General features: G+C 41.5%; 1 protein-coding gene across 1 annotated transcript in view; it reads right to left on the reverse strand.

Annotated features, from left to right (window-relative positions):
• The window catches only part of GCH1 (GTP cyclohydrolase 1), a 52,787-nt gene extending 28,706 nt beyond the window's left edge, over positions 1-24,081 (reverse strand). Inside the window, exon 1 of the mRNA XM_007192887.2 lies at positions 23,596-24,081. Within this exon, the coding sequence (XP_007192949.2) occupies positions 23,596-23,935 (340 nt within the window). The 5' untranslated portion in view covers positions 23,936-24,081. The remainder of the gene's footprint in view (positions 1-23,595) is intronic.
• Positions 24,082-26,462: the final 2,381 nt, after the last annotated feature.

The raw sequence follows: 26,462 nt of genomic DNA on the forward strand, positions 1-26,462 counted from the left end.
AAATCTGTAACTGCAGTCTAATCACCACACAAATTGACGGACATTCTACAAAATACCTAAACAAGAACTCTATTTAAAAAGACATGGAGGGAATTTCCTGGTGGTCCAGTGATTAGGACACTGCACTCTCACTGCTGTGGGCCTGGGTTCAATCCCTGGTCGGGGAGCTCAGATCCCACAGGCCAAGCGGCGTGGCCAACAAAATAAATAAATAATTAAAAAATAAAAAGACATGGAAAGACTAAGGAACTGTCCACGCTAGAGGAGACTAAAGACACATGACAACTAAAAGCAACAGATAAACTAAAATCCAAATAAAGCCTGTAGTTTCGTTCATAGTGTTGATGATTGCACCATGGCCATGGGAGATGTTAGCATTAGGGGAAGCTGGGGAAAGGGTATATATAGAATCTCTCTTACTATTTTTATCATTATTCTGTAAGTCTAAAATTATTTCAGAATAAAAACTTTAAAAAAACACAACAGAGGGACTTTCCTGGTGGCGCAGTGGTTAAGAATCTGCCTGCCAATGCAAGGGACACAGGTTCAAGCCCTGGTCCGGGAGGATCCCACGTGCCGGGGAGCAACTAAGCCCATGCGCCACAACTACTGAGCCTGCGCTCTAGAGCCCACGAGCCACAACTACTGAAGCCTGTGCACCTAGAGCCCGTGCTCCACAACAAGAGAAGCCACCACAATGAGAAGCCCGCACAGCGCAACAAAGAGTAGCCCCTGCTCGCTGCAACTAGAGAAAGCCTGTGCACAGCAACAAAGACCCAATGCAGCCAATAAATAAATAAATTTTTAAAAATTAATTAATTAGGGCTTCCCTGGTGGCGCAGTGGTTGAGAATCTGCCTGCCAATGCAGGGGACACGGGTTCGAGCCCTGGTCTGGGAAGATCCCACATGCCGCGGAGCAACTAGGTCCGTGAGCCACAACTACTGAGCCTGCGGGTCTGGAGCCTGTGCTCCGCAACGGGAGAGGCCGCGATAGTGAGAGGCCCGCGCATGGTGATGAAGAGTGGTCCCCGCTTGCCGCAACTAGAGAAAGCCCTCGCACAGAAACAAAGACCCAACACGGCCAAAAATAAATAATAAATAAATTTTTAAAAAATTAATTAAAAAAAAGACACAACAGAACAATGTCCATCAACTGGAATATATAAGCAATGGAGTACTACTCAGCAATAAGATGGGATAAAATAATGATGCAAGTACTAAGATGGTTGAACCTCCAAAGAATTATACTAAGTAAAAGAAGTCAAAGACATACACACAAAAAAAACTATGCGAGATTCTAGGAAAAGCAAATATAGTGACAGAAAGCAGACAGAAAGTTTACCAGAGACCTCAGAGGTGTGACAGAGGGATTGGCTGCAAAAGGATATGAAGACATTTTTTTTTTGGTTGATGGAAACCATCTAAACCTTCGTTGTACTGGTGGCTATGCAACTGTATGAGTTTGTCAAAATTCAAATTGTGCATATAAAGTTGGTAAATTTTATTGAATATAAGTTACACCTTAATAGAGCTAACTTTAAAAGAAACTGTGGTATACAGGGACTCCCCTGGCAGTCCAGTGGTTAAGACTCCACACTTCCACTGTGCCGGGGTCACAGGTTCTATCCCTAGTTAGAGAAGTAAGATCCCACGTGCCGCACAGTGCGGCCAAAAAAAATAATAAAAACAAAAAAAGTTTAAAAGCTGTGGTATATTATGAAACCTTTTGTGTAAAAGTCGAAAGGAGATACGAACATATACACACATATATACACTTATCTTCAAAAGGAAACACTAGAAGAATAAATCAAAAAGCAAATAAAAATGATTACCCATAAAGGACTAAAAGAACAGGCAAAAAGGGATATGATAAAATGAGACATCTTTGAATAAAATTTGTTACATAATTTTGACTTTGAAATCATGTAAATGTTTTACATACTCAAAACTAAACTAAAAAGAAAACAACTAGCGACCCCATACGTTGTGATGCTTTGTGTGACAATGGGGTATTGATGCTTTGCCTATATCCCATTTCATTAAAATGGACCCAGACTATAAACTTGACCCAGCCTAATCATTTTTCTTCAGTAATGAAGTCTCCCTGCTATATTTATTTATGTTTTGCTCCAACATATCTGAAAGCTACCATCTGTGGCTAATAAGAACAAAACACTATCACGGATTGTTTTAATTTCCTGTCTGTTATCAGCAGCAAGGAGGTAACCCTGGAAACAAGGATTTATGGCATTCTATTTCCTACTGTTGGTCATAACCAACAAAAGAAACCACAGCCACCTCCAAAAGTTAAAGGCCTATCTATAACAACACCACGCACAAAAAGTATAAAAGCATACCTTTCTCATGTCATTAATGACTAAGCAATGACAACAAACAACCCTGCTGGGCAGCCATCCCTCAAGCATTCTGTCCCCTCCTGAAAGTGCATTAAGGCAGGCCCACTAATGACCCAGAGTTAAGTATTTAAGCACCCTCTGAAGCAGGAGTTCTGACTCCCCCAGTGAGCTTGCTAAAACACAAATCCCTGGACCCCACCCCCAGAGCATCTGATTTAGGAGGTTTGGGTGAGCCTGATAATTTGCATTTTTAACAAGTTCCCAGAAGATGCTAATGCTCCTGGTCTGGGAACCACACTATGAGAGCCGCTGTTTTGAGGTGTTCCATGTTCTGTGCTGCTACATAGAATCTTTACACCTTGAAAATGCTCCTACGGATACATCATATACATTAAGGAACACAGACCTGTTTCTGCTGGGGTAAAAGGAAACTCCTAGGGGAAATTCCACACAAAAGGAAAATTATATCTAAGGAACTTTCTTTTGCATGAGTGGTAACAGTAATTAGCACTATCCTGGATGTTTTGTGATCAGCACCAAAAATTAGAGATCTCTGAGGAAGTCAGAATTGCACAGATGATCCATCTTCCTGGGGGACAGCATTTAAAGACAATGGAAGAACACCTGGAATGCTGAACATGCGTCCATCCTAAGGGACAGGAAAGAGAGAATGGGGTCTTCTTACTGGTTTTCGAATTAAGAGAGAACAAGACGCAGAGAGTGAGACCTAACAAGGCATCAGGCTTCTTCGCTCTTGGCTGGAATTAAATCAACTCAAGGGGCTAACAAAGACAAGCCCACCTGATTTAGCGGAGAAAGATCTGAATCACTGGCCCAAACCCTCTAACATTAGAGCTGCCTCAACCAGCATAGAGTACTTACTTCATTGTACTTCCTGGTACCACTGTTATCTGTGCTGATTTCTCCCAACCTTGGAGGTAAGCGTTGTAGCTGAAGGCTTTGGAGTTTCCACACAGTACCCTACACACCACGCACAGAGCCAAAGCTAAACAGAGATCTTCCATTTTATCTAATTAATATCTCAGTCTTTACCCTGTGATTTACTTCCTTAAAATAGAAGAGACTCCAAAGAAGCTCACGTGGCCAAGGGAACATAAGAATTCTCATTGCAACATTATTGGTAATAACAGGAATTTAAATGTGCATCAGAAGAACAATTATACATCTTACTTAGAAAAGCACTAAAACCATTAACTAAGGTATCTCTTCCTTGTGAGTAGCAGTAACCTTCGACCAAGATGTGTGCTTGATTATCCTTTGTCAAAATCACATATGTACTGACCTCCCCGCTTACCGCTTCAGAACAGTTCTCAAAGTTCTCTGAGAGACTGTCTCTCAGGTTATAATCCTCAGGTTGGCTCAAATAAAATTTTCCATTTCTTACTTAGATTGACTATTGATTAATTTTTTTCATTGACAAGAGTATGTCCATTTAAATGAAATAGAAACAATACTACCTGTTGTTTGTGGACACACACATAAAATGAAAGTATAAAAACAGGCATGAGAGTAAGAGATCAAATTCAGGATAGTGGTTAACTCTGCGGAGGGAGGTTAGCAGGATCAGAAAGAGATAACTATGAGCTTTATCTGTATTTTTTAAAGCAATTATAGCAAAATATTAAAATATTTGCTAAAATTGGATGAATGTTGGCTAAATTCATTCTTTATACTTTTCCTTGTATATTTGAGATATTTCATTAATAAATATTAATATTAATTAATATTAATTTGAGATATTTCATAATAATAAAAAAATTAATATTTTTAAACTGAGGAGTTCATGCACATGCTGGTGTTTTGTTTTTTTCCTGAAAAAACAGCAAGCAACTGAGGTTACCCTTGCACAGAAGAACTGGGACTGGAGAAGGATTCCACAGGAAAGGCACAGCCTGCTTCACGCAATGCTGCAAACGCCTTCGGAGACCTCCCTAAATCACACTCTGCCATTAAAACAAAGGCTTCTGCCCTGAGTGTGGCACTGAAACTTTTTGCTTTCCACCTCCTGTTTGAAAAGTTTGTCCTATGAGTAAGAGCAACATTAAAAAAAATTAAAAGAGAAAAGAAAATCACTATCTCTGCTTTCATTTGCATCATGGTAGTACACCTCTTGTTAGTATTCCAACAGGCAGAGCTTTTTGCACTTAACAAGACAGAGCTAACATTTGTAAACTGGCCAAAATAAGCATGAACCCGAACATTCCACAGACTGACATAATGACAGAAACTAAGATGACTTTAGACAACCATTCGCACCATCTGCTGAAGTAGGCAGAGCTGCTGCGCAGCTTTGATATGCTCCATGAACTTACTTCGTAAACTGCAAGTTTGTCAGCAGGAAAGATCCAGTGCATTGCAAAGAAAGTCAAAGTTCGGTTATTTTGGAAATTTTCCTTCCTGCCATCCTTGGCAGAGATAAATTCCCATGTTGCAACTAAGCAACTACAATATAGCTAAGACAACATGAATGGACCTTGAGGGCATCATGCTAAGTGAAATAAGTCAGATGGAGAAAGACAGTGTATGATCTCACTTACATGTGGAATCTAAAAAAGCCGGACTTGTAGAAACAGGGAGTATAATGGTGGTTCCAAGAAGCTGGGAGGGTGGAGGAGATGGGAAGAGGTTCGTCAAAGAGTACAAACTTCCAGTTAGAAGATGAATACATTCTGGGGATTTAACACACAGCTTTCTAATTATAATTAACAATACTGTATTAAATATTTGAAAGTTGCTAAGAGAGTAGATCTTAAAAGGGTGGTAATCATATTGCAACATATAAGTGTATCAAATCAATACATTGCACATCTTAAATTTATACAATTTTACATGTCAATTATATCTTAATAAAGCTGGGGAAAAAATACAGAGCCAAGGCTATGGAAATAAATGTGCTGGCTGCCCTCAAAAGAGTATGGATATGCATGTTTCAGCAAATATAGTAGCAATATGCTCTTCCCATCCTCTCAGCAGCCGTTGTAATGAACACAACATCTCTCCCTGAGAGACAAGTTTCATATATGAAGTTAATTAAGACCTTTTTCTTGATCACAACAGTAATGTTTGTTACAGTTTATCTACAAGACATTAAAACACTGGAATGAGAAAATGGAAGCACATAAAATCTCTCTACCCACAATGACTTAACTGGCTCTTAGGGAACCACACGCACAGTCGTTCAAGAAGTAGTGTGGTAAAGTAGAAGGAATGAGTTAAAAGAGTCCAGAGACCCGAGTTCTCTTTCAAGCTCTGTGCAGACTGTGACCTGGGTGGCCGGGTCCTCACAAGTAAGAGGATGGTTTTGAAAAAGGAATTCAACATGACTCCCAGGTTCCTGGTTTGCACAACTCTGCGAGTGTTGGAAATCGATGCCAAATTACATCAGAATTACCCTCCCACTCCACTGGTCAGCTTCTGAGATGTGCACAGCAACGGCTAGTGGCTTTCTGTACTGAGGAAGAGAAAAGCACCTGTTTTAAACTATTCAGATTTATTCATGGATAAAACTGAAGCTTCCCAATCATATACACTATTAACTCTCAAAGTTACCTAAGCCAAAGAACTCTCATTCTGGTCACAGTTTACTACTCTGAAAATCTGTGGTAAAAGTTTCTTATTTGTGGAAAATAAGATCCTTAAAAGGCTGTTTAAAGAAAGAAACACGGTGTATTCAAGGAATCATTAAAAAAAATACACACCTGTCAAATTTAGTTTTTTAATTGGATAATTCTGTATACCTTTCACAATCCAGCTGTTAAACTGAAAATGGAATTTACAAAACAGATGGTGGTAACAAGGTCTGGTGTACAGTTCTGAAGAAAGAGCACACCAATCTGATAAACTATCCATTTGCTTCAAAGCCTTTAATAGGCTCATCCCTTATCATCCTACTTTCACTTCTGCCATGAGATTTCACACTGACAGATGTTATGGAACCATTTGTAATGCTATCCGACAAATAAGTACCAGCAGGGTGTGCAAGTCTCTATCATTCATGACAAATGATTAAGGGACAAGGGATCACCTTTTAGAACAGTGGCTCCCAAATATAGCCAATCATAGGGAGCCTTGGAAAATACAGCTTCCCAAGCCACCCTGACAAAGTCCGATTCACTGGGTGTTGGGGTGATCCCAGGATTACGTCTTTTAAAAACCCAAACGATTCCGATAACCAGTCAAGCTGGGAGCATAGGCTCTTAAGGGGTGAGAGAGGATGAAGGTTGAAAATGGACCCACTACTGGCTCTAATTTGCTGTTCAGCAAGGCCGAATGGTGGGCAATATAATTCCTCACCATAAACCCTCACTACAGTCACCAAGTCACAGGGTGACAACTTGCACGGAACACTGTGAGCTCTGCAAAGGAGGCCTGGAAGAGACACTGAGGTTGGAGGTGGTGGGGTGAGTGACAAGGAGAGACTAAGGGAAGAAGCTGGAGTCACCTTCAGAGCGGGTGGCAGAGAGGACCACATGGCCCAGCAAAAAATAGAGGAAGGAGGATCTCACACAAGAAAGTTGTACCCATCTCCCAGAAAAAATATCAGCCATTTAAGAAACCAACTGGCCCCTACAGCCAATGCACTAGAAATCAGTTTCAAAGGTAACATGATCACGTTTTCATAGAACTCCTATACTAATTTACAAGCTGGACACAAATATATCAGACTGTGACCTCAAGAACCTTAAGATCTGAGGAAATAAGAAGTCTATGTGTAAAAATATTTGGAGAATGACTATAGCTAAACTACAAAAGCAATAGTTTACATAAAGGGAAAATTATGGGCCAGGAGAAGAAATAGGGCTAAACTGAAGATAAAGATTTGAGCCAGGCCTTAAGGATGGATACGAGGAAAGGAAGAGAGGGTTTTCTAGAGGGCGCGAGGGAAGGAGGTACTATATGAGATGAAATACAGAGGTGGGAAACAATAAAAGGAGAGGTACACTGCCTGAATGGATCATGCACTGGGCAGAAACCAAATTCCCTTCTGCTTTAGAGCATTTTTCAAGTTAAAATTTACATTTAGTTCGTAACCTCTTTCAAGTCCTGCCACACTCTGCATTGGTCAAAAGTTATTATCCTCATTTGACAGATGAGGAAACTGATGCTCTATTTGGAAACACTAAGTGCCTGCTGAAGAAGAGCCAACTGCTGGTGTGAGGGCTGGATTTTGACCCCTGTCCTCTGACTTCCAGAAGCCACCAGAAGTCTGAACCTGGTGAGCCCAGTGGCTGGAAAGCCAAATCAGGAGTTGCTGCAGCCATGAGGTGACAAGGCCTAGAACAGCAAAGGAAGTGAAGAGAGCAAATCTGATTCTTTAAAAGAAAAATAAAATATCAATAGTTATGTATATGGAGGCTGAAGGAGAAGAGAGGGTCAAGCTAACTGCCAGCCCAGGAGAGCAGCTAGAAAGAGTGGCCTGATACCAACTATCTGCTAGAGCCCAGAGCTGGTGCACCTCAGTAGCAAAATACTGTTTAACCAACTATTTATTTGGTTTATATGCAGGAAAATTCAGTAATTTAATGCTACTTTGACCTTTACTTTTCGAAATCAAACTGGAACAGTTTCAGGGGAAAGGAGAATCACATTAAATCTTCAAACTAATAAAAAGGCTTTTTTTAAAAAAAGGAGCTTCTCTATGGAAGTTTATCCTAGGAAACCAGTAAAAGCTTTTCAAACCAACTAGAGTCTTACAATCTTCAAGATCCAAATATTGTGTCTCTCCTGATTGTGATATTGCATGAAGAAAACAGCATTCCTAATAAAAATGTTTTCCCTGAATTTAATCAAGTCTTTAGACCTAACTTCCAGTTTCCAGGAATATGAGGGATAGAGAAACAAATTAAATGAAAACAAGAAGAAAATAATCATACAAATCTCAAAGGTGGAATATCTTACAGGATAGCTGACAATCTCTGATAAATCAGGGGGAGGAGGGTAGTAGGAACTTTTCTAGATTTAAACCTAACAATCAAATGCAAATGTATGGATACTGAGTGGGTCCTAGTTTGAACAAATCATGAGTGAAAGACATTTGGGACAACTGGGGAAATCTGAATGTAGATTAGGTACTAAATGATATGAAGGAATTAATAGTTTTACTAAGGATAGTATAAACGGTTAAGAAGAAAAACACCTTCAAGGGTGACATTTCACCTCTAAATACACATCTCTGATTTGCTCTCAGTAAAAGAATAGACCATACCAATATGACAAAACGTTAATTTTGAATCTAGGTAGTAAGTATACAGCTGCCCCTCATACAATTTTGTCTACTTTTGTGTTTGGAAATTTTACATAATAAAAATTAAAAGTAAAATAAAATGTCATGATTCTAACAGAATATCAGTTTTCTTGGTATTACTGTTTAACCAATGAATCCAATAATTCCTCTTCTAATTTATATAAAGCTTTATTAATAGACTAAAACCTCAAGTGCTAGTATGACTAGCAACTGCTTACTCTTCTTGGAGAAGTGTCTACAATACTCCTGAGGGGAAAGTCTTTAAATAAATGTTTTGTCCAAGCAAAGGGGCTATAGGTTAGAAGATCACCAACCCTAAAGAGCATATCCACGAAGAACCTTTTAAAAAATCTGCGTCACAAGAAAAATAAGAGAGACCTGTTACCATAGAAACTATCTGTGTGGCTTGAATGTTTCAAAGGAAAACAGCACCTCTAGCAACAAAAGAAGCCTGAGGTCCTTGCTAGGACCTCACCTGTCAGCTGCTGGAAGTCAACAGAGTGAGCAAAGAGAGAATGCCGACAAGCGTGCCCATACTACAGAGACCTCGGCGAGACAATCCAACTCTAGCGTAACTGCCTTTCCCTGCAGACCAGATCCACAATAGTCTTGAAAGTGACTTGTGCAGGGTCATAAACTAGTTAGTGCAGATGCTGTGACTAGTCCAGACTAGTTGTTCTTCCCATTATACCAGGATGAGGCTTTGTTAACACACTAAAATGGTTTGAGAAACACCAAATGGACGCTTAGCATCAATATTATATCAGTGAACATTTCTAACATGCTAAATATGTAGCTAAAAGACTTGTCCCTCTTATAAGCTACTTGACTTGTAAAGGGCCACCCTTGAAAAGGCTCAGTTTGTTGTGCTGGAGGGGTACAGAAAGAGAGTTAAGATATTAAAATGAGAGAAAAAAAACAGCATGGGCTAAGCTTGGCCTCCACGGAGGCAAATCCTGAAGGCGCTGACAGCTGGAGGCTGTCAGCTAACTGCACCTTACCCTTATGGCTGAAAGGCAAATTGTTTCTGATGGGAAACCAGAGTGGCACTCCTCCACAGTTGCCTGTGCATTAACAGAAGCACTTGTATCTTGAAGGGGTGGTGAGCTGGAGAGGTGTGATCTACAGCAGCTCTACCTTAAAGTGGTCTGGAGTTCTGCAGAGTCCTCGCCGAGTTAACAGCCTCTCAGTTGAACTCCAGCACCCAGTACCTTCATCACTGCTCAGGAACATCTTACTGCGAGTGCATAAACTATACCATCAGTGTAATTGTATTTTAAGCTATTTTAGTGACAAATTCCTTGTTCGGGACATTTGTCAATGGCCTCTGTTGAACTGGGCTCTGATTCCTACTTAGAATAAAAACTAATACATGTATGATCATGCCTCACATCAATAGCCAGGAACTTCACTGAAACAGCATCTGGACCAACCAGATCTCAAAAAAATTCAACCCAGAACTCAGCAACTGCCAATTTCCTCACCTAAACCTGGGTGCTTGTTCACAGAACTCTAGAGAGGCAAAAGGTGTTGAGTGGTGGAGGTGGCAGGGGGGTGGATTCTCATGGTTAGCAGCCAAAACCAAAAAAAAAAAAAAAGCGGAACGATTAGAGGAAGAGAGCAGGCATAAGGGCCAAATATTGCAGAACAAGCCTCATATAGGACTTCTGCATCAGTCTCCAGCTCCAGTGTGAGAAGGAGACAGGGTGCATTTTCAAAACAGGCTATGCACCAAGCTATGCACTAAACTAAAATGCTAAGTTGCCCTCGTGAGGAGGTGGTGATGGAAGAGAATTTAAAAATGCAGGCAAGAGGCTGGAACACAACAAAACATTACAGCCATGGTGAGGAAAGACAGGAGGAAATCAGTCAAGTGTTTCTGGAAGGAAGAGATCTACTCGATGTCTGTAAAATCACTCTGGCACTGATGGATGGGAGCAGGACAAGCTAGGAGGCAAGACAGCCAGTAAAGAAGTGAGAAATGACTAAGAGTCAAAGCAAGAGAAGGTAAGAGAGTCTAGAGATATTCAGGAAGTATAAGAGTCAGGACTTGGGGCACGAGTAACCAAGGGGATTAATGAGAAGGAAGAATTGCAAGATGAAACGAACGACCAGATTATAAAGCCTGGACAAGCAACACGTGTTCAGGTAAAGTTGTTCATCAGAAGGGCTGACTGGTCAAAATGGACTTTAGAAACATCAGAGAAAGGAGCCAGCCCTAATGCCTTCCCATGCTGATCTTTAAAAAGTTTAAAATAAACCTGCTTTGAGGGCTTCCCTGGTGGTGCAGTGGTTGAGAGTCTGCCTGCCAATGCAGGGGAAACGGGTTTGAGCCCTGGTCTGGGAGGATCCCACATGCCGCGGAGCAACTGGGCCCGTGAGCCACAATTGCTGAGCCTGCGCGTCTGGAGCCTGTGTCCCGCAATGAGAGAGGCCGCGACAGTGAGGGGCCCGCGCACCGCGATGAAGAGTGGCCCCCGCCTGCCACAACTAGAGAAAGCCTTCGCACAGAAACGAAGACCCAACACAGCCATAAATTAATTAATTAATTAATTTAAAAAAAAAAAAAACCTGCTTTGAAAGCTTCATTTAATTTTAGCTCTATGGTACAGACAACTATGAATATTAGTGTATTCTTTTTATTCCAGAACACCTAAGAGCATAATCTTCTCTTAACTATCATGGACTATTTGTTTAAAAAAAAAAAATTCAAAATGAATTTCCTTCTAGGTTCAGCTCAAAATCTACCTCCTCCATAGTCATCTGTGGTTTCAAGTCTCTCCGCCATAAGAACCCACCTTCCTTCTGACCACACAGCACCCCACTTGCTCCTCTCTGCAGGAACTTAGTGTCTGGTTCCGGCTAGCACAGACCAGAGGCTCCCTGAGGGCCAAGCCAAGGCCAACCAGTTTTGCTTCCCTTTTAACAGTTAGCTCAGGGTCATTCACAGGCCTGATGTTTGATAAATAAATATGCACACAGTTAATATATCTTCAATTCTGAAGATTTCTTAAAATAAGAAAATAAAATACTTACAAATTTAAGAACATACAACATTCTACAGATGAGTTACTGGCTCAAACAAGGACCAAACGGTTCTTCTCTAACTTTAAAATGATGCTCTTAACATGGACGAACCTTGAAGACATTATGCTAAGTGAAATAAGCCAGACACAAAGGATAAAATGATATGATTCCACTCATATGAGGTCCCTAGAATACTCAAATGCAGAAAGTAAAATAGAGGTTACCAAGGGCTGAGAGGAAAGAGGACCAGGGAGTTATTGGTTGATGAATATGGTTTCAGTTTGGGATAAAGAAAATGTTCTGGAAATAGCCTGTGGTGATGGTTGCACAACAATGCGAATGTACTTAATGCCACTGAACTATATACTTAAAAATGGTTAAAATGCTAAGCTTTATGTCGTGTATGTTTTAAAGCAAACAAATAAAAAAAAGAATATACAACATTCAACTGTATGCATTTCAACACAGTTGCAAACATGCAGTAGGAAACACAACTGGGTAAGTTGGTAGAGATGCAACATAATTATGTTGTATTATTTTGCCTAATTATTCAAAGAGAAGATAAAATAAATTGTATCTCTGAAATTTACATACCACTGTAGTTACAGAAAAAATTACTTCAAATAAAAGGAAAGATTAAGAATTTATAACTGCATTTAAGAAAAAGTACAAACCCTAAAAACAAAGATTTAAAACAAAACTGAAAAGTTTCCAAATAGTAAAACCATTAAAACAGACTCACATTTGTAAAGTATAAATGATCAAAATATAATTAAATGTGCTTTAGACAAAATGTATAAAATTTTGGTTTTCAAATATCTCCCTCAAAAGATTAAGTGGGGAAAAGTTTGTTAGTTATTAATCTACCTTTGAACTGAATGTAATTTAGCTAAATTTTCTGCAATTATTCACAAATTCCCCTGATTAAAAATTTCATGAACTATCTTAAAGTCAGGATGTTAAGAAATGCCTCAAAACTAAAACTACTTGGCTTTCTGTTTGCTAGAATTCAAGAAGAAAAACAGAATGCCTGTGGATTACACTGCTCACATCTTAATTAAATGGATCGTCATATGAAAATGTAACATAGGCACTTAAAACCGGAGGGGGCACGATGTCCATTGGAACATGAGCTCTGTCGTCACACACACCTGGGTTTTGCTCTGTGCCCTCTGGCAAGTGACTTGACCAGAGGCCTCTCAGTTTCCAACTCTTTATAATGAGTACGGCCTCCAAGTTGACAGGAGGATCATATGAGATCACACGTATACAACCTGGCCCACTTCCCAGGGTTTGGGTGCCCATGCTCTTCTCCTCAACACCTAACACTTTCATTCACCAGCAACCAGCACACTGCTGCCTTGATACACACCAAGGGGAAGGCTCACGTGATCCTACCGGTCAGGAAAAAATACCTCAAAAAATTTCTTATTTTCTGTAATTTGTTAAATTACTCCCTAAAGTCCTACAATCTGGCTTCTGAGCACATTAAGCTATTGAAACTACTAACACCACCTTCAAATAAAATCTCAGTACTCATTGCTAACACTGACAAAATGTCTGTAGCACTTCATACATGCTGGGCATTTCTCTCAGCACTTTATATGTACTAACTCACTTAATCCTCACAATAACCCTATAAGATGGATGATTACTATTAACTGCCCCATTTTACAGATGAAGCAATTAAGGCACAGCTGGTCAGTAACAGGATTTGAAGCCAGGCAATCTGACTCAAGTCTACTATGTCTCGGGACCTTTTCCTTCTGTTCCACGTTCCTTTTAAAACCATTTTCTGCCAACACTTACACTCCTGGATCTCCTGCCTCTCACATCTCCCTTTAGGGCGGTCTCCGCTGGTTCTTCTCTCACTCTCCTTAGTGTCAGAATGCTGACGTCTCCTCTTCTCACTCCTTTGAGGAGCTCAGGCACTCTCCGAGCTTAACTCTCAGCTTTATACTGATAATTCACAAATTTGAATTTCTAGCCTTAAACCACCATGCCATCTCTTGGCCTGTTTAAGTCACTCCCTTTTCCTCTGCACAAATGCAAATTTTAACCACCCTCATCTCAAACTCTGGTCCAGTTGCTTTTGGTGCATAACAGAACATCCCAGAATTTAGTGGTGTACAACTATTTTATTATGTCCTGGGATTCTGTGGGTCAGGAATTCAGACAAGGCACAGGAGAGATGACTGGCCTCTGGTCCACAACGTCTGGGGCTCAGTGGGGACAACTCGTTGGCTGGGGGCTGGAATCACCTGGAGGAGTCTTTACTCGCATGTCCAGTGTTTGGTGCTAGCTGTTGGGTGGGACCTCAGCTAAAGCCATCAGCTGGAACACCCAGTTGTGGCCTCGCCACGTGGCAGAGCTTCCTCACAGCATGGCAGCCTCAGAGTAACTGGACTTTTTACACGGTGGCTCAGGGCTCCAGAGTATCCCACATTCTTAAAACACTTTCCAATTAATCCAACCCCATAGTTCTTCCTCATCATAAAAGCAGGAATATATTAAGCATCAGGTGCTTTTCGCATACCTTCTTAATTCTTGTAAGAGCCCAGGCAAAGCAGGTATTACCATCCTTTATAAAAAGAGAAAGATGAAAATTAAGTTTGGAGACATGCCAGTAATTATACAGATAGTTAAGGGACAAGGTCACATTCAAACTCAGTCTCTTTCTTTACACAATATGGATCACAATGAAGATCAAGCTTGCAAATATATACATCTAACTATTTTTCTCTAATTCCAGGGTAAAGGTTTTCAGTAACCAGATTTTTCTTATTAGCTAGCCCTTAAAAAGTTGTATTTCCTTTGCTCCTAGATTTGAAACAACTCTGTCACAATGTTTTTAATTTATCTATTTGAAAATACATGTACATACTTCAAAGATCAAAAACTGAAAATATAGTGAAAAGTCTTGCTTCTACTCTGGTCTGCCATCTGCCCAGTTCATATCCCTGATTAACATATAACCACTTGTGTATCCTCCAATTCTTAATGTCAATATAAACATTTTATTGTCCCCCCCAACATAACTCCTCTGCATCATTTAGCCATTCTAAGGGACTAGACATATAGGATGGTTCTTTTCATGGCTGCAGTGACTAACCTTGAGCATATGTCATTTCGTGTATGCAATTCCCAGAGGCAGGATTTTCAAATAGGATATATGTATTTGTATATGTATGTATTTGTATTTAATATATGTTGCCAAATTATCCTCCATAAAGATAGCTACACTCTCAACAGTAATATTTGTTTCCCTATAACTTCCATAATGTAATGCAGTATCAAGTTTCTAGACTTTGGCCAATCAAACAAGGAAAAAGTATATCTTTGGGTGGTCTGTGTGCATTTCTCTTATTGAAGGTGAGGTCAAGCATCTTGCCATGTATTTAAAAGTCATTTGTATTTCCTTTCCTGTGAATTGTCTGCTTACATGTCTTGCCAATTTTTCAATTGTGTTTTTGGCCTTTCTCTCACACTAATTCCTAGCATCTCTTTTATATTAGTATGATTATCCTGTTGTCTACATTATGAATTGTAAATATTTCTTCCCAGTTTATAATTTCTGTTGGTATTTGACCTGTGAAAGTTCTTAGTTTTTATATAAAGTAACAATTATTTTCTTTTATGGCTTCTAGACTGAGGCATAATTAGGTCAATCTCCAGTGCAGAATTAAAGAAATATATTAGAGAAATTAACAACCTTATATATCTTTAAGCTTTATTTAAAATACTTTTAAACTTACTGAATAGTTGCAAAAATGGCCTAAAGAGTTCCCATGTATCTTCTTTATAGAAGAACTCCAGTTAATAAATTCAGAAGGAATTAAAGAACCAAACATCATTATTTTTCAACTTCTAAAAAATACTGGATCTAGGCAATCACCAATGGCTTCTAAAGTCAAGTGAAATGCTGGTGAGAAGCTCTGTAATGGACAACTTAGGCTGATAACGCTTAAAGCTAATCGATTATAACATCACAAAAAGACAACTAGATATTTAACTGCTTACCGATGGAAGCACATGCCACCACCTATGAAGTATTCTTGACTAAATTTAAGAGTTATTTGGTGGGGGTGGGAGTGGGGAGAGGCAGGAAGGCAAGTGTCTAAATCTAACTGCTAGTATATAAGCAACACAGGTGCTAAAGGAACATGTTAAATTAAATCGTGAGAAAAATAACGAGCAGAACCCAGAATGTGGGAAATTCTATAGGACAAATGACCCTGGTTCTTCAACAAATTGTTAGGGGATAAAAAAGAATACCAAACTAACAAATTTTTTAAAAACTTGAAGACTTTTATCAAATATAATACGTGAATCTTGTCTGAATCCTTATTCAAACAAACCAATTTGTAAAGAGATATCTATGAGAAAAATCAAAGAAATGTAAATATTGGTTAGATATTTGATATTAAGGAATTACTGTTGATTTCAAGGATGACAATATTTTTAAGTCTCTATTTTCAAGATATAGTAAAGTATTTATCAATGAAGTGACATATCTAGGATTTGCTTTAAAATAATTCAGTGGGGGAAGGTGTGTGACAAGAGGAACGAAGCAAGACAGACCTATGTTTATGTTAAAGGTTGGGTGATGGGCACATAGAAACTCATTATACTATTCTAATTTTGTGTACATTTGAACACTTCTACAATAATTTAAAAACTGACTGCAGTCCTGACAGATTTTCTAGAGATTCTTCCCCATGAGAATTTTGATGTGCCCGGGAAACACGCCAGTTGCTTCAATTGATACCTTGGAATAATATGTTGACTGGATATAGAAGAAGCCATCTCGCCAAATAGGTGAGTTTCTACAGGCGCAGGACTATGAAGGACACAAAGATGTCTAAAGGATGACCTCTGGCCTAGAATAGAAGTGTTCAGGAGATCCAGTAGAAATAACTTCCATGGCTTTTCCATAAAGCTAATCCCCTACGTTTTTCTTTAGTGTATATAAAAAAGCCAGCATTTATTGAGCACCTATGCACAGAGCACTGTGGTAGGAGAAAGACAAGTGTTAAGAAGGGGTTCTTGTCTTTTTTTTTTTTTCAATATTTATTTATTTATTTATTTGTCTGCGCCAGGTCTTAGTTGCTACACACGGAATCTTAGTTGCGGCCTGCGGGATCTTTAGTTGCAGCATGCAGGCTCTTAGCTGCGGCATGCGGGATCTAGTCCCTGACCAGGGATCGAACCTGGGCCCCCTGCATTGGGAGCACGGAGTCTTAACCACTGGACGACCAGGGAAGTCCCAAGAAGGGGTCCTTGTCTTTAAGAAATTAATTCAAACATTCATCAAGTTATCTACATGTGCTGGGCAATTCGCTAGGCATTTAAAGGTGAGTACAGACAGTCCCTCTTCTAAAAAACTGTGACTGAGGCTATAACAGAACCAAATTCTAGTGAGTAAATGTCCTCTCACTCTTGAGTATAACAAATTTACCTTGATTCAGACAATCTTTGATTAACCCCAATCTAAATTATCCCTCAATCTAATTGCCATAAACTCAGTAGAAAATGTATAACCATAGGGAACATATTCATTACATAAACTGGAGTTATGAATTGTTCATATAATCTAGGATTCATAACCTAGGATTCATCAAAGATTAGATAGTTGCCCTCTCCTGGCAAATTTTATTACTGCAGTCTGACTCAACCAAATACTGGACTCAAATAGAGGTATACTGCAAATGAGTCAGTGGGGGAATGCCCAGGCATAGAAGAGTTTCTAGAGCTGGACAAAGAAAACAGCAGAGGGCTTCCCTGCTGGCGCAGTGGTTAAGAATCCGCCTGCCAATGCAGGGGACACAGGTTCAAGCCCTGGTCCGGGAAGATCCCACATGCTGCAGAGCAACTAAGCTCACGCGCCACAACTACTGAGCCTGCTCTCTAGAGCCTGCGAGCCACAACTACTGAGCCCACGTGCCACAACTACCAAAGCCCATGTGCCTAGAGCCTGTGCCCCACAACAAGGGAAGCGGCCGCAATGAGAAGCCCGCGCACTGCAACGAGAGAAAGCCTGCGTGCAGCAACGAAGACCCAACGCAGCCAAAAATAAATAAATAAAATAAAATAAAATAAAATAAAAAAGAAAAGAAAACAGCAGAGAAGATACAGAAAGGGAAGGGGAGGGGAGGTGATTCAAATAAATCAGTAAAATATTATGATTAAAATTAAGTAGACTATGAGAGATTATGATGATTCTCATTCTCTATCATTCTCCCAGTGCTGCTACTTTTCAGATATGATCTTGTGCAAGTTCTCTCTGTGCCCCAGTTTCCTTATCCCTAAAAACAGGGCTAATATTACCTACCCCGTAGGGTTATTGTGAGGGTCAGTGAGGCAATACATGCAAAGAACTCACAACTGTGTTCAGCACATAGTAGTCAGGAGTGTTTGTTGTTATTCAGATGTCAGCTCAAGCATCCACACTTCCCATCTCCTAGCACAGATCAAGTTCCTTTGGTAAATGCTCTCACTGAGCTGTGTTCTTTTTATCACTAGATTTCTCCATCTATAATCACACTCATTCATGTGATTCTGATGAATATCTGTTTTAGCCTAATAGACTGTCTGTTCCATGAGGGAAGGAACCATACCTGGTTTTGCTGAACCTGCTTCCCAGCATTCAGTGCAGTAGTTGGCACTCAGTGAATAAATTAAATGAAATTATAAAGTTCCCAGTCAGTCTTATGAATAATAGCATTTAACACTGGTATAGGTTAAACTGTGTTGAAGGTTAAGTTGAAGTCCTAAATCTCAGTACCTCAGAATGTGACCTTGGAAATAGAGTAACTGCAAACGTAATTAGCTAAATTAAGATAAGGCATACTGGTGTAAAGTGGATTCACTCCTATGTGACTGATGTCCTTAAAAGAGGAAAGTTTGGACACCGACAGAAGCAGAGATGGGAGTAATGCAGTTGCAAGCTAAGGAACACCAAGGATTGACAGCTACCACTAGAAGCTGGGAAGAGGCAAGGAAGGACCGCACTCCCCTCCCCATTCCCTGTGATTTTCAGAGGGAGTATGGTTCCACCGACACCTTGATTTCAGACTTCTAGTCTCCAGAACTGTGAGACGATAGATTTCTGTTTTTTAAACAGTCCAGTCTGTGGTACTTTCTTATGGCAGTCCAGTGAAACTAAAACAAGTACCAGTTTGTTTAGTATTTCAAAGTTATGTGTAGGACTTTTCCTCCCAGGCCAGAAACAAATGTTAACAGATAATACATTTTTAAAAGAAACTAGTAAGACTAGATTTTCTCCTCCATTCTCAGTGACTCTTAACAGCTTTAATCAACTTTGACTACTCCCAAGTTCCAGTCATATACTTCAATAGTCTTGTTATTTTTTCTTCTTTATTCATAGTACCTTTTCTGGCAATACACAGAACTAAGTCCTATGTAAGAAGTATTCATTAACAAAATGAAAATGAAACTTATTAGTGAATCAAGATTTAAATGAACTATACACATCTAAAATAGCACCTCTCAATAATGACATTAACTCTTCTACAACCTACTTTAAAACATGGGACATAAACTCACCTTTTGCCCACAATATGGGAGGCTATGATAAATAAGTATTATCACATCTTAGAAGTTGTTACAATTCTTAGTTCATCATGGCAGTCTGATTTGGTAAATCACAGACGTTCATGATTCAAAAAGAAAAACATTTTGTGAGTGCTGGCACGTTTCAGTATGAAGTGGCTAAGACTCATTTTTGTGTAAATAAACTATCTAATTGCCTCGCTTTAGCTTTAGAGAATAGTTGTCATCTTGCAGTGAACATGGTTGAGGCAGGGTGGGGAAACAGTCAAGAAGTCCATCACTGGGACTTCCCATGTGGCACAGTGGTTAAGAATCCGCCTGCCGATGCAGGGGACATGGGTTCGATCCCTGGTTCAGGAAGATCCCACATGCCGCAGAGCAACTAAGCCCGTGCGCCACAACTACTGAGCCCGTGTGACACAACTACCGAAGTCCGCACGCCTAGAGCCCGTGCTCCGCAACAAGAGAAGCCACCGCAATGAAGCCCGCGCATCGCAATGAAGAGTAGCCCCTGCTCGCCGCAACTAAAGCCCGTGCACAACAACGAAGACCCAACACAGCGAAAAATAAATTAAAAACATAAAATAAATTTATAAGAAGTCCATCGCCTGTGATACCATCTCCACTTCCTGCATTATATACAGGCTCACAGGCTTCCCAAATTTGGACCACTGTCAACTTGATTTATGAAAACTGCCTTGGCATCCTGGATAAGACAAGCTAAAACCTACTTCAACTAGAAATGTGACAGAAGACTCAAGACTCTTGTGTACTCCCATAAACTTATAAAAAGGACAATTGATGAGACAAGTTACATTCACTTAACCTTTGATGGATAATACTATCTAAGAGGTTGTTCCCATTTACACCCAGGACAGGACAGGGAAAGGGAAGGGTCAGACACAAGAACACGAAGATCAAAGACCTCAGGCAACAGCAGACCCTCCAATTTAATTAGGATTCTGAATTTAAAAAATAGTGGAAATACAGGAAATATATAGAAAAGAAGACCTCATCAAAGGTTCTCTGAATATGTAAGAGAACTAGGATATGGTTAAATTGAAATGGGATAGCAACAGATAAAGATGAGCTGGTCCAAGGATCACCCTGTGATGCTATTCAAAGGACAGCCATTCCTGGGAGAGGTGATAGTGTCTCTTCCAGCACCCCCTCCACTACAAGCTACAGCCCAGTGGTGAACAGTAACCAGGAGACTTGCACAACCTTGACAGAGCCCCATTACAGGTGACCACAGATGCACCCATTATAAGGTACATACTGGAAAGTAAAGAAAGGTGTACCACGCAAGGGTCATGAAAATACGCTGCAGTGCAGGGAGAACTGACAAATACCCCAAACACCAGAAATTAGCATCAATTCACTCAAGAGGAACTAAAAAAAATAACAATTTGGGGAATGTAAAGTACCAACTTATTTTATTTATGTTTTACAAAACTTAAGTCAACACTAGTAACAAGTAATTAATATACAGAGATATAAAAGATGTTAAGTAGCTTATCTACAAGCACAGAAAAGTGACAGTTTCAAAGAAGTTTGCTTCTATCCAAAATAATCTATAGTGGTCATTGACTTATACTCTCTAAAGAAGTAAAAATTAGGGATTGGGTAGGAGTGTTTTCTCTATTACTTACTTCTGTATTTTCTATAGATTTAAAGTATCCTTCCTTCTCCCACCCAGGTTGGTCCAAGGCCTGGACCACCACCATTTCAGGTTCATTCCTTTAAGTTCAGCATCATCCTTGTCATCCTCTCCTCTCTGTCTTCTATTTATGTACCTCTAAGTAATCAATATTAAGTCCTTAAGTGTGATCCTCTAGACAGAGGCTTTCAAACTTTTGACCACAACAAATACAAGAAATACTACATTCTACAACTGGAGCCAGTACATACCAGAAAAAAATCACACCTATAAAACCTACTTGTAAGCTTCTCAAAACATTTACCCTTACAACATATGATAGACTGATTTTCTCCATTCTACTCCACCTTATTTTAATGCTGGTGACCCAAGTATTAGGTCAGAACTCAGTTTGAAATGCTTAGTAGAGAAGATACACTGACATATCTCACTAAGTAGCAACATAAGGAAGCAGGTAAGAGTTCTGCATTCAGGCTGCATAGATTCCATCACCAGCTCTACCACCTGAAGCTGTCAACCTCTCTGCCTCAGTTTCCTTATCATGGGGTAAAAGGACAGTGTTTACCTCAAAAATGAGGATTAACCAAAGACCATCCACATAAAGCACTTAGAGCATAAAAAGTATTCAATTAATGGCTATCAATAATTCTTAAATGGTCTGTGACATTTTCACTGTCGTAAAATACATATAACTCATCATCTTAACCATTTTAAAATGTGCAATTCAGTGGCATTTAGCACATTCACAATGTGTGCAACCATCACCACTCTCTAGTCCTAGAACATTTTCATCATCCCAAAAGGAAACCTGGAACCCATTAAGCAGTCACTCCCCATTCCACCCTCTCCCCAGGTCCTCTTGGGTAGGGAGATGATTAGAGTCCCCCTAATCTGATTTCTGTTCCTAGGTCCATGGACTTTTTAAATAAGAAATTAACACTTGACTAGAACTGTCTTCTAAGGTAGAATGAAGTGTTCTTTGCAGTCATTAGTCCTATGGCTCATGAGACAAACTTCTGCTAATCATTTCTTAAGTAAACCTTTTGAGACACTTTAGGTCTCAAAAGTCGGGAGGACCCCCCCTACTCTCGAGGTCAGAAATCCCTCTCTCCTGTGAATTCCATTAGGGCAAGATTCCCAAAGCCTGACCAAGTGCGGTGGACACTTTCAGTGTCCACAAGAGGCAGACTGAGCAAGGCCCTAAGAAGATGTTTCTTCATTACATCGTGGAATATCACCAAATGGTAGAATATTCACCAAATGAAGAATGTTTATTCTTAAGTCTTTGCATTTTGAAATTCTGTATTTTTGGCCCCAAACTTTTACCAACAAGGGTTTAAAAAGTAAACTTGGACACAGAACTAGATATCTATTTCTTGGCTTTAAGATGTAGTGTCATTTCCTTTATGTGCCTCACCCCTCTCACACTGATTTCCCACCCTTCCTTTGGGGTGGGGGAGACTGGGCAAAAATAACTGTTTTTCCCCAGAATCTATTCAGGAAGTCTCCAGAAATTTGATTGGGGAAATAACCTGAGCAGGGAGGTTACCTTGCAAAGCAGCAGCACTGTTATTCTTTGAGAAATGGTGACGGCAGAAGGCTTCTTAGGCCAAAGGAATAAATGTCACCAAGAGGTACAGAAGATGTGAACTGGAAAACAATGCCCTTGGTCCGAGCTGTGCAAGACAGAGCTTTTTTAACTTTTTTTTTTTTTTAATTAATGACCAACATCGCTCACCCAGCAATTAGGCAGCGAAGTTCTCAATCATTTTCCACCGCCACCCCGCGCCCCCTGCTTCCCGGCCTCCTGGGCAAAAGCCTGACCCTCCTCAGGCGCCGAGGGCACTGGGCCAACCCCGCTCCTTTGGGATGCGTGGGTGGGAGGTGGGTGATAGAGGGACTCCGGGTCCCACAGCCCAGCGAACCTCCCCGACTCCCAGGAAGTCGCTTTCCTGCTTTGGGGTTTGGGGAGTGGGGGAGAAAAGGGGGAGAAGGCTTTAAGCAGCAAACTAACCCCCCAAAAACCTCACACTTCAAACTCCAGGAAAGCCCATGCCCAGAACTATGCCAAATTCTGGCAAAGTCCTGAGCTGGAGTGAACTGGATGTGAACAAAAGAGAGAATTACGACTTTCGGAACACCTGGGTACCCTGGCAAGTCAGCGAGAGTGAGGGTCCCCGAGTTTGCAGCAAAGGATCACCCCCGGCTCCAGACACACAAAGCCAAGGCTTCACCCCAGACCTACCAAAAATGAGACCTCCAGAGCAGAGATGACCTAGGAAGCCGTCACTTCCACGAGCCCAGGTGCACGTTCCTCGGGCATCCGGCCCTGGGCGCTCAGGCGAGAAGGGCTCCAGGCTCCCACCCGGGGGCGGGGGTACGGGGCGTGGGGAGGCTCTGTGACCGCGGTCCCGCCAACCCGAGGCTGGAGGAGAGGGCCGCGTGCAGTGAGCGGGGAGGACCCCGCGAGGGCCGCTTCAACCAGTTCCCGGGTGGAGAGACCGCTGACTCCCACCGCGCCCAAAATGCGTCCCACGCAGGGCCCTCTCCTTGGCCAGACGGCTGGGCCAGGGCCGAGGGCAGGGTTCGGAAAGTGACAGCACTCGGCTTCCTCCGCCAAGAGTGAGCAACTCCGGGAACTTCCCGGAGCCGGCGCGCGCTTCCTGCAGCTACCTCCCCAGTGCCCGGCACGCCGGCCGGCGGGCGCACTGACCTGAGATGGTCTCCTGGTAGCCCTTGGTGAAGAACTGCATGGCCGTGGCCGCCCTCCAGGGCGTCTTTAGCAGCCCCTGCCGCTGGGGGTCCTCGCCCAGCGAGCGCAGGATGGACGAGTAGGCGGCCGCCAGGGTGGGGAGGTTCAGCTCGTTGTCCTCCTCGCTGCGGGGCCGCTCGCCCTTCCAGCCGTCCGCCGGCTGGACGCTCTTGCTCTCCGGCCGTGGCGGCTTCTCGGTGGGCGTGCTGGGCCTGGGCCGCGGCGGCTCCCCCTCGGGGAACCCATTGCTGCACCGGGCGTCCCGCGGCTTCGCCTGCACCCGCCCCGGGCCCTTCTCCATGGACCTGCCGCAGCCGCCCCGGAGGGATCCTCGGACGCGTCAAGGGCTGCAACTGAACTTCGCCGGCGGGCAATGGGCTGCGACCGGAGTCACCTGAAGAAGGTAGGCCTCGGGCCAGGGGTACACTCCGAGCCCGGAACAGACGAGACTGAGAAGTGCTGGAGCGCCTCCTTTTTATGGGCTGGCGGCTCGGCCGGCGCCGCGGGGCGTTTCCATTGGCCGAGGCTCCTGGCGTCATGGCTCTCACTCCGCCCCCTCGCCCTGCCCTCCGCCGGGTGCTCTGGAAGCCGGCGACTGTAGCGCGGACTTTGTCCGAGTCCCTCCCGCGCCAGGCAGGAGGATTGGGTTGGACCCCTCCGGCTATTGCCGGATGAACCGAATCCTAAAGGGGGCAGGTGTCCGGAGCTGGAACCTCGGCGAGGGGAGGCAAGGTCTGGGTGCCCCGTCAGCCCTCTCCTCTTAGGGCAAAGAGTACGCTGCATCAGAAGTGTTCTGGTCGCCTCGCCCTGTGAAAGATGAGCAAACAGGTGGCCTCGCTGGGGAAGAGACTGGGTTAAAATGTAGGTATAGAAACCAACTCATACTTTTAGGGCAAGAGAATAATGTGAATTGAAACGACTGCGTTTGTTAGTTAAAAATATGTCCAACGCACCGGCCTCCAGCTGCTGTCAGGAGGAATGTTACACCAAGTGGTCCTTAAGTGAGTCCCTATATCTAGGAGGACGGTATCTGTGGTGGTAAGAACTTTGACCCTGCAGAAATTGGTTTGCGAGCGAAGAAAAATTAGGGCTCTCATTAAAAACCCATTTGCGTTTTGTGGAAACGCAATTGTGGAAATTTGGTGCTGATCGTTTTAAGAGTGACATGCTGAGTGCCTTTCTCCTGATGCTGACAGAGATTGTGAAACGTTATTGATCAACTGGACTCTTAACCAGTGACATCTGCTTTGACTGTTTAAGATTTTTTAAATGGACTTTTTTTTCTCACTAGAGGGATTATTTCATAACACCAAAGGTGAGTTTTAAAACATGTATCAAATTAATATTTTATGATTTGCCCAGAGAGTTTCTAATGCTGATTTTCTGACATATAAACACGTATTTAAAGGCTTAGGATCAGACAAACCAGGAGGGAAGCCCCTGGAATTATTCTATACTAATAAAGTAGCTCAGTTATTTTTATTAGTAATTTGTATTTATTGGATGTCTGCTCCAGGCATATTCCTGTTCTAAACATTAAGGAAAGAAATATGGGAAATACCTAGCCTCCTAGGTACTTTTAGTCTAAAGTAGAAGGATTATTGGTGTAAGTGGGGTTTTTCAAAATAGATATTGGATTTCTATATACATTAAATATCAAATTACATAGATCAAGAAATATGAACATCCCTTGGAAAGCCTCTTTGTCACTCTCCTAATATTTATTGTCAGTGTTCCCCCCCGTCCCCATCGTTAAGGTCCTATAATATTTTTTCCCTCTAACTGCTCTGCCCACTGTCCAATGATACTTCCTGGTCAGAATTATCCACTGGGTCTCAAACTATTTCAAGCTGGAGACAACATTAAAGGATGGCCTTTTATGTAACAGATGAAAATAAAGATACCAAATGAAGTATTTTTAAAACAGAGGGATTCAATGGAGATGCTTTCCATGAGATTTTCTTTTTTTTAGTGGCAATCATTTGCCTTCCTTTAAAAACACTTGTAAACATTAACTAATATATTTCCCAAAGCAATTTCTAATGAAATTTTTACCCTAAAAATTAACTTTGTCTTATAAACACTGCCACTAAGGCATTAGCATTTTTATTGCCAGTTACCAGTACAAGGTCTCTGGATTTGTTCTATATTTACTTGTAAATTGGAGGCAGTGTATTTCAGCCAAATGCCCAAAGGCAGTACAAGGAAGCTTTAAAATCATGAACACTATGCAAACAGTTTAACAGTGAAATGTAGGTAATTGGCAGGGATGGTTATAAGTAGAAATGGGAGAAGAAGAGGGAATAAATTAAGACAGGAGGGATATATCCCACAGAATTAATTAGCATAAAATGGTTCAGCAGTGAAACTCTGAGCATTCCAACCAGGAATTACAACAGCATTCATGTTTTTAACCCAGTAAGGGGACTCATTTTCACCTTGGACCCAACCTGGGAGTTGCTTTCTATCAAAAAGCCAGGAATTTTTTTTTCTAAAGTTCTCCCATTTCTAGGGCAGTAGCAAAACAGAGAAGCAGATGAGTGAGATACACAGCACCAAAGACTGAAAATACTGCAGGGCTACAGACATATGTAGTCACTTGCCAAGGGTAACAGGTAAACTAACATTAGGCATTTGGCAATGGTAATTGGAAAAAAGCAAATTTCTCTAAGTGTGCTTGATGAAGGTTCTTTATTTGAAATCCAAACTTTGGAGGAGATTCTGGATCAACATTGGACATAGGGCTTCCCTGGTGGTGCAGTGGTTAAGAATCCGCCTGCCAATGCAGGGGACATGGGTTCGAGCCCTGGTCCGGGAAGATCCCACAT

Source organism: Balaenoptera acutorostrata, chromosome 3, assembly GCF_949987535.1.
Source record: "Balaenoptera acutorostrata chromosome 3, mBalAcu1.1, whole genome shotgun sequence".
Classification (NCBI taxonomy): domain Eukaryota; kingdom Metazoa; phylum Chordata; class Mammalia; order Artiodactyla; family Balaenopteridae; genus Balaenoptera; species Balaenoptera acutorostrata.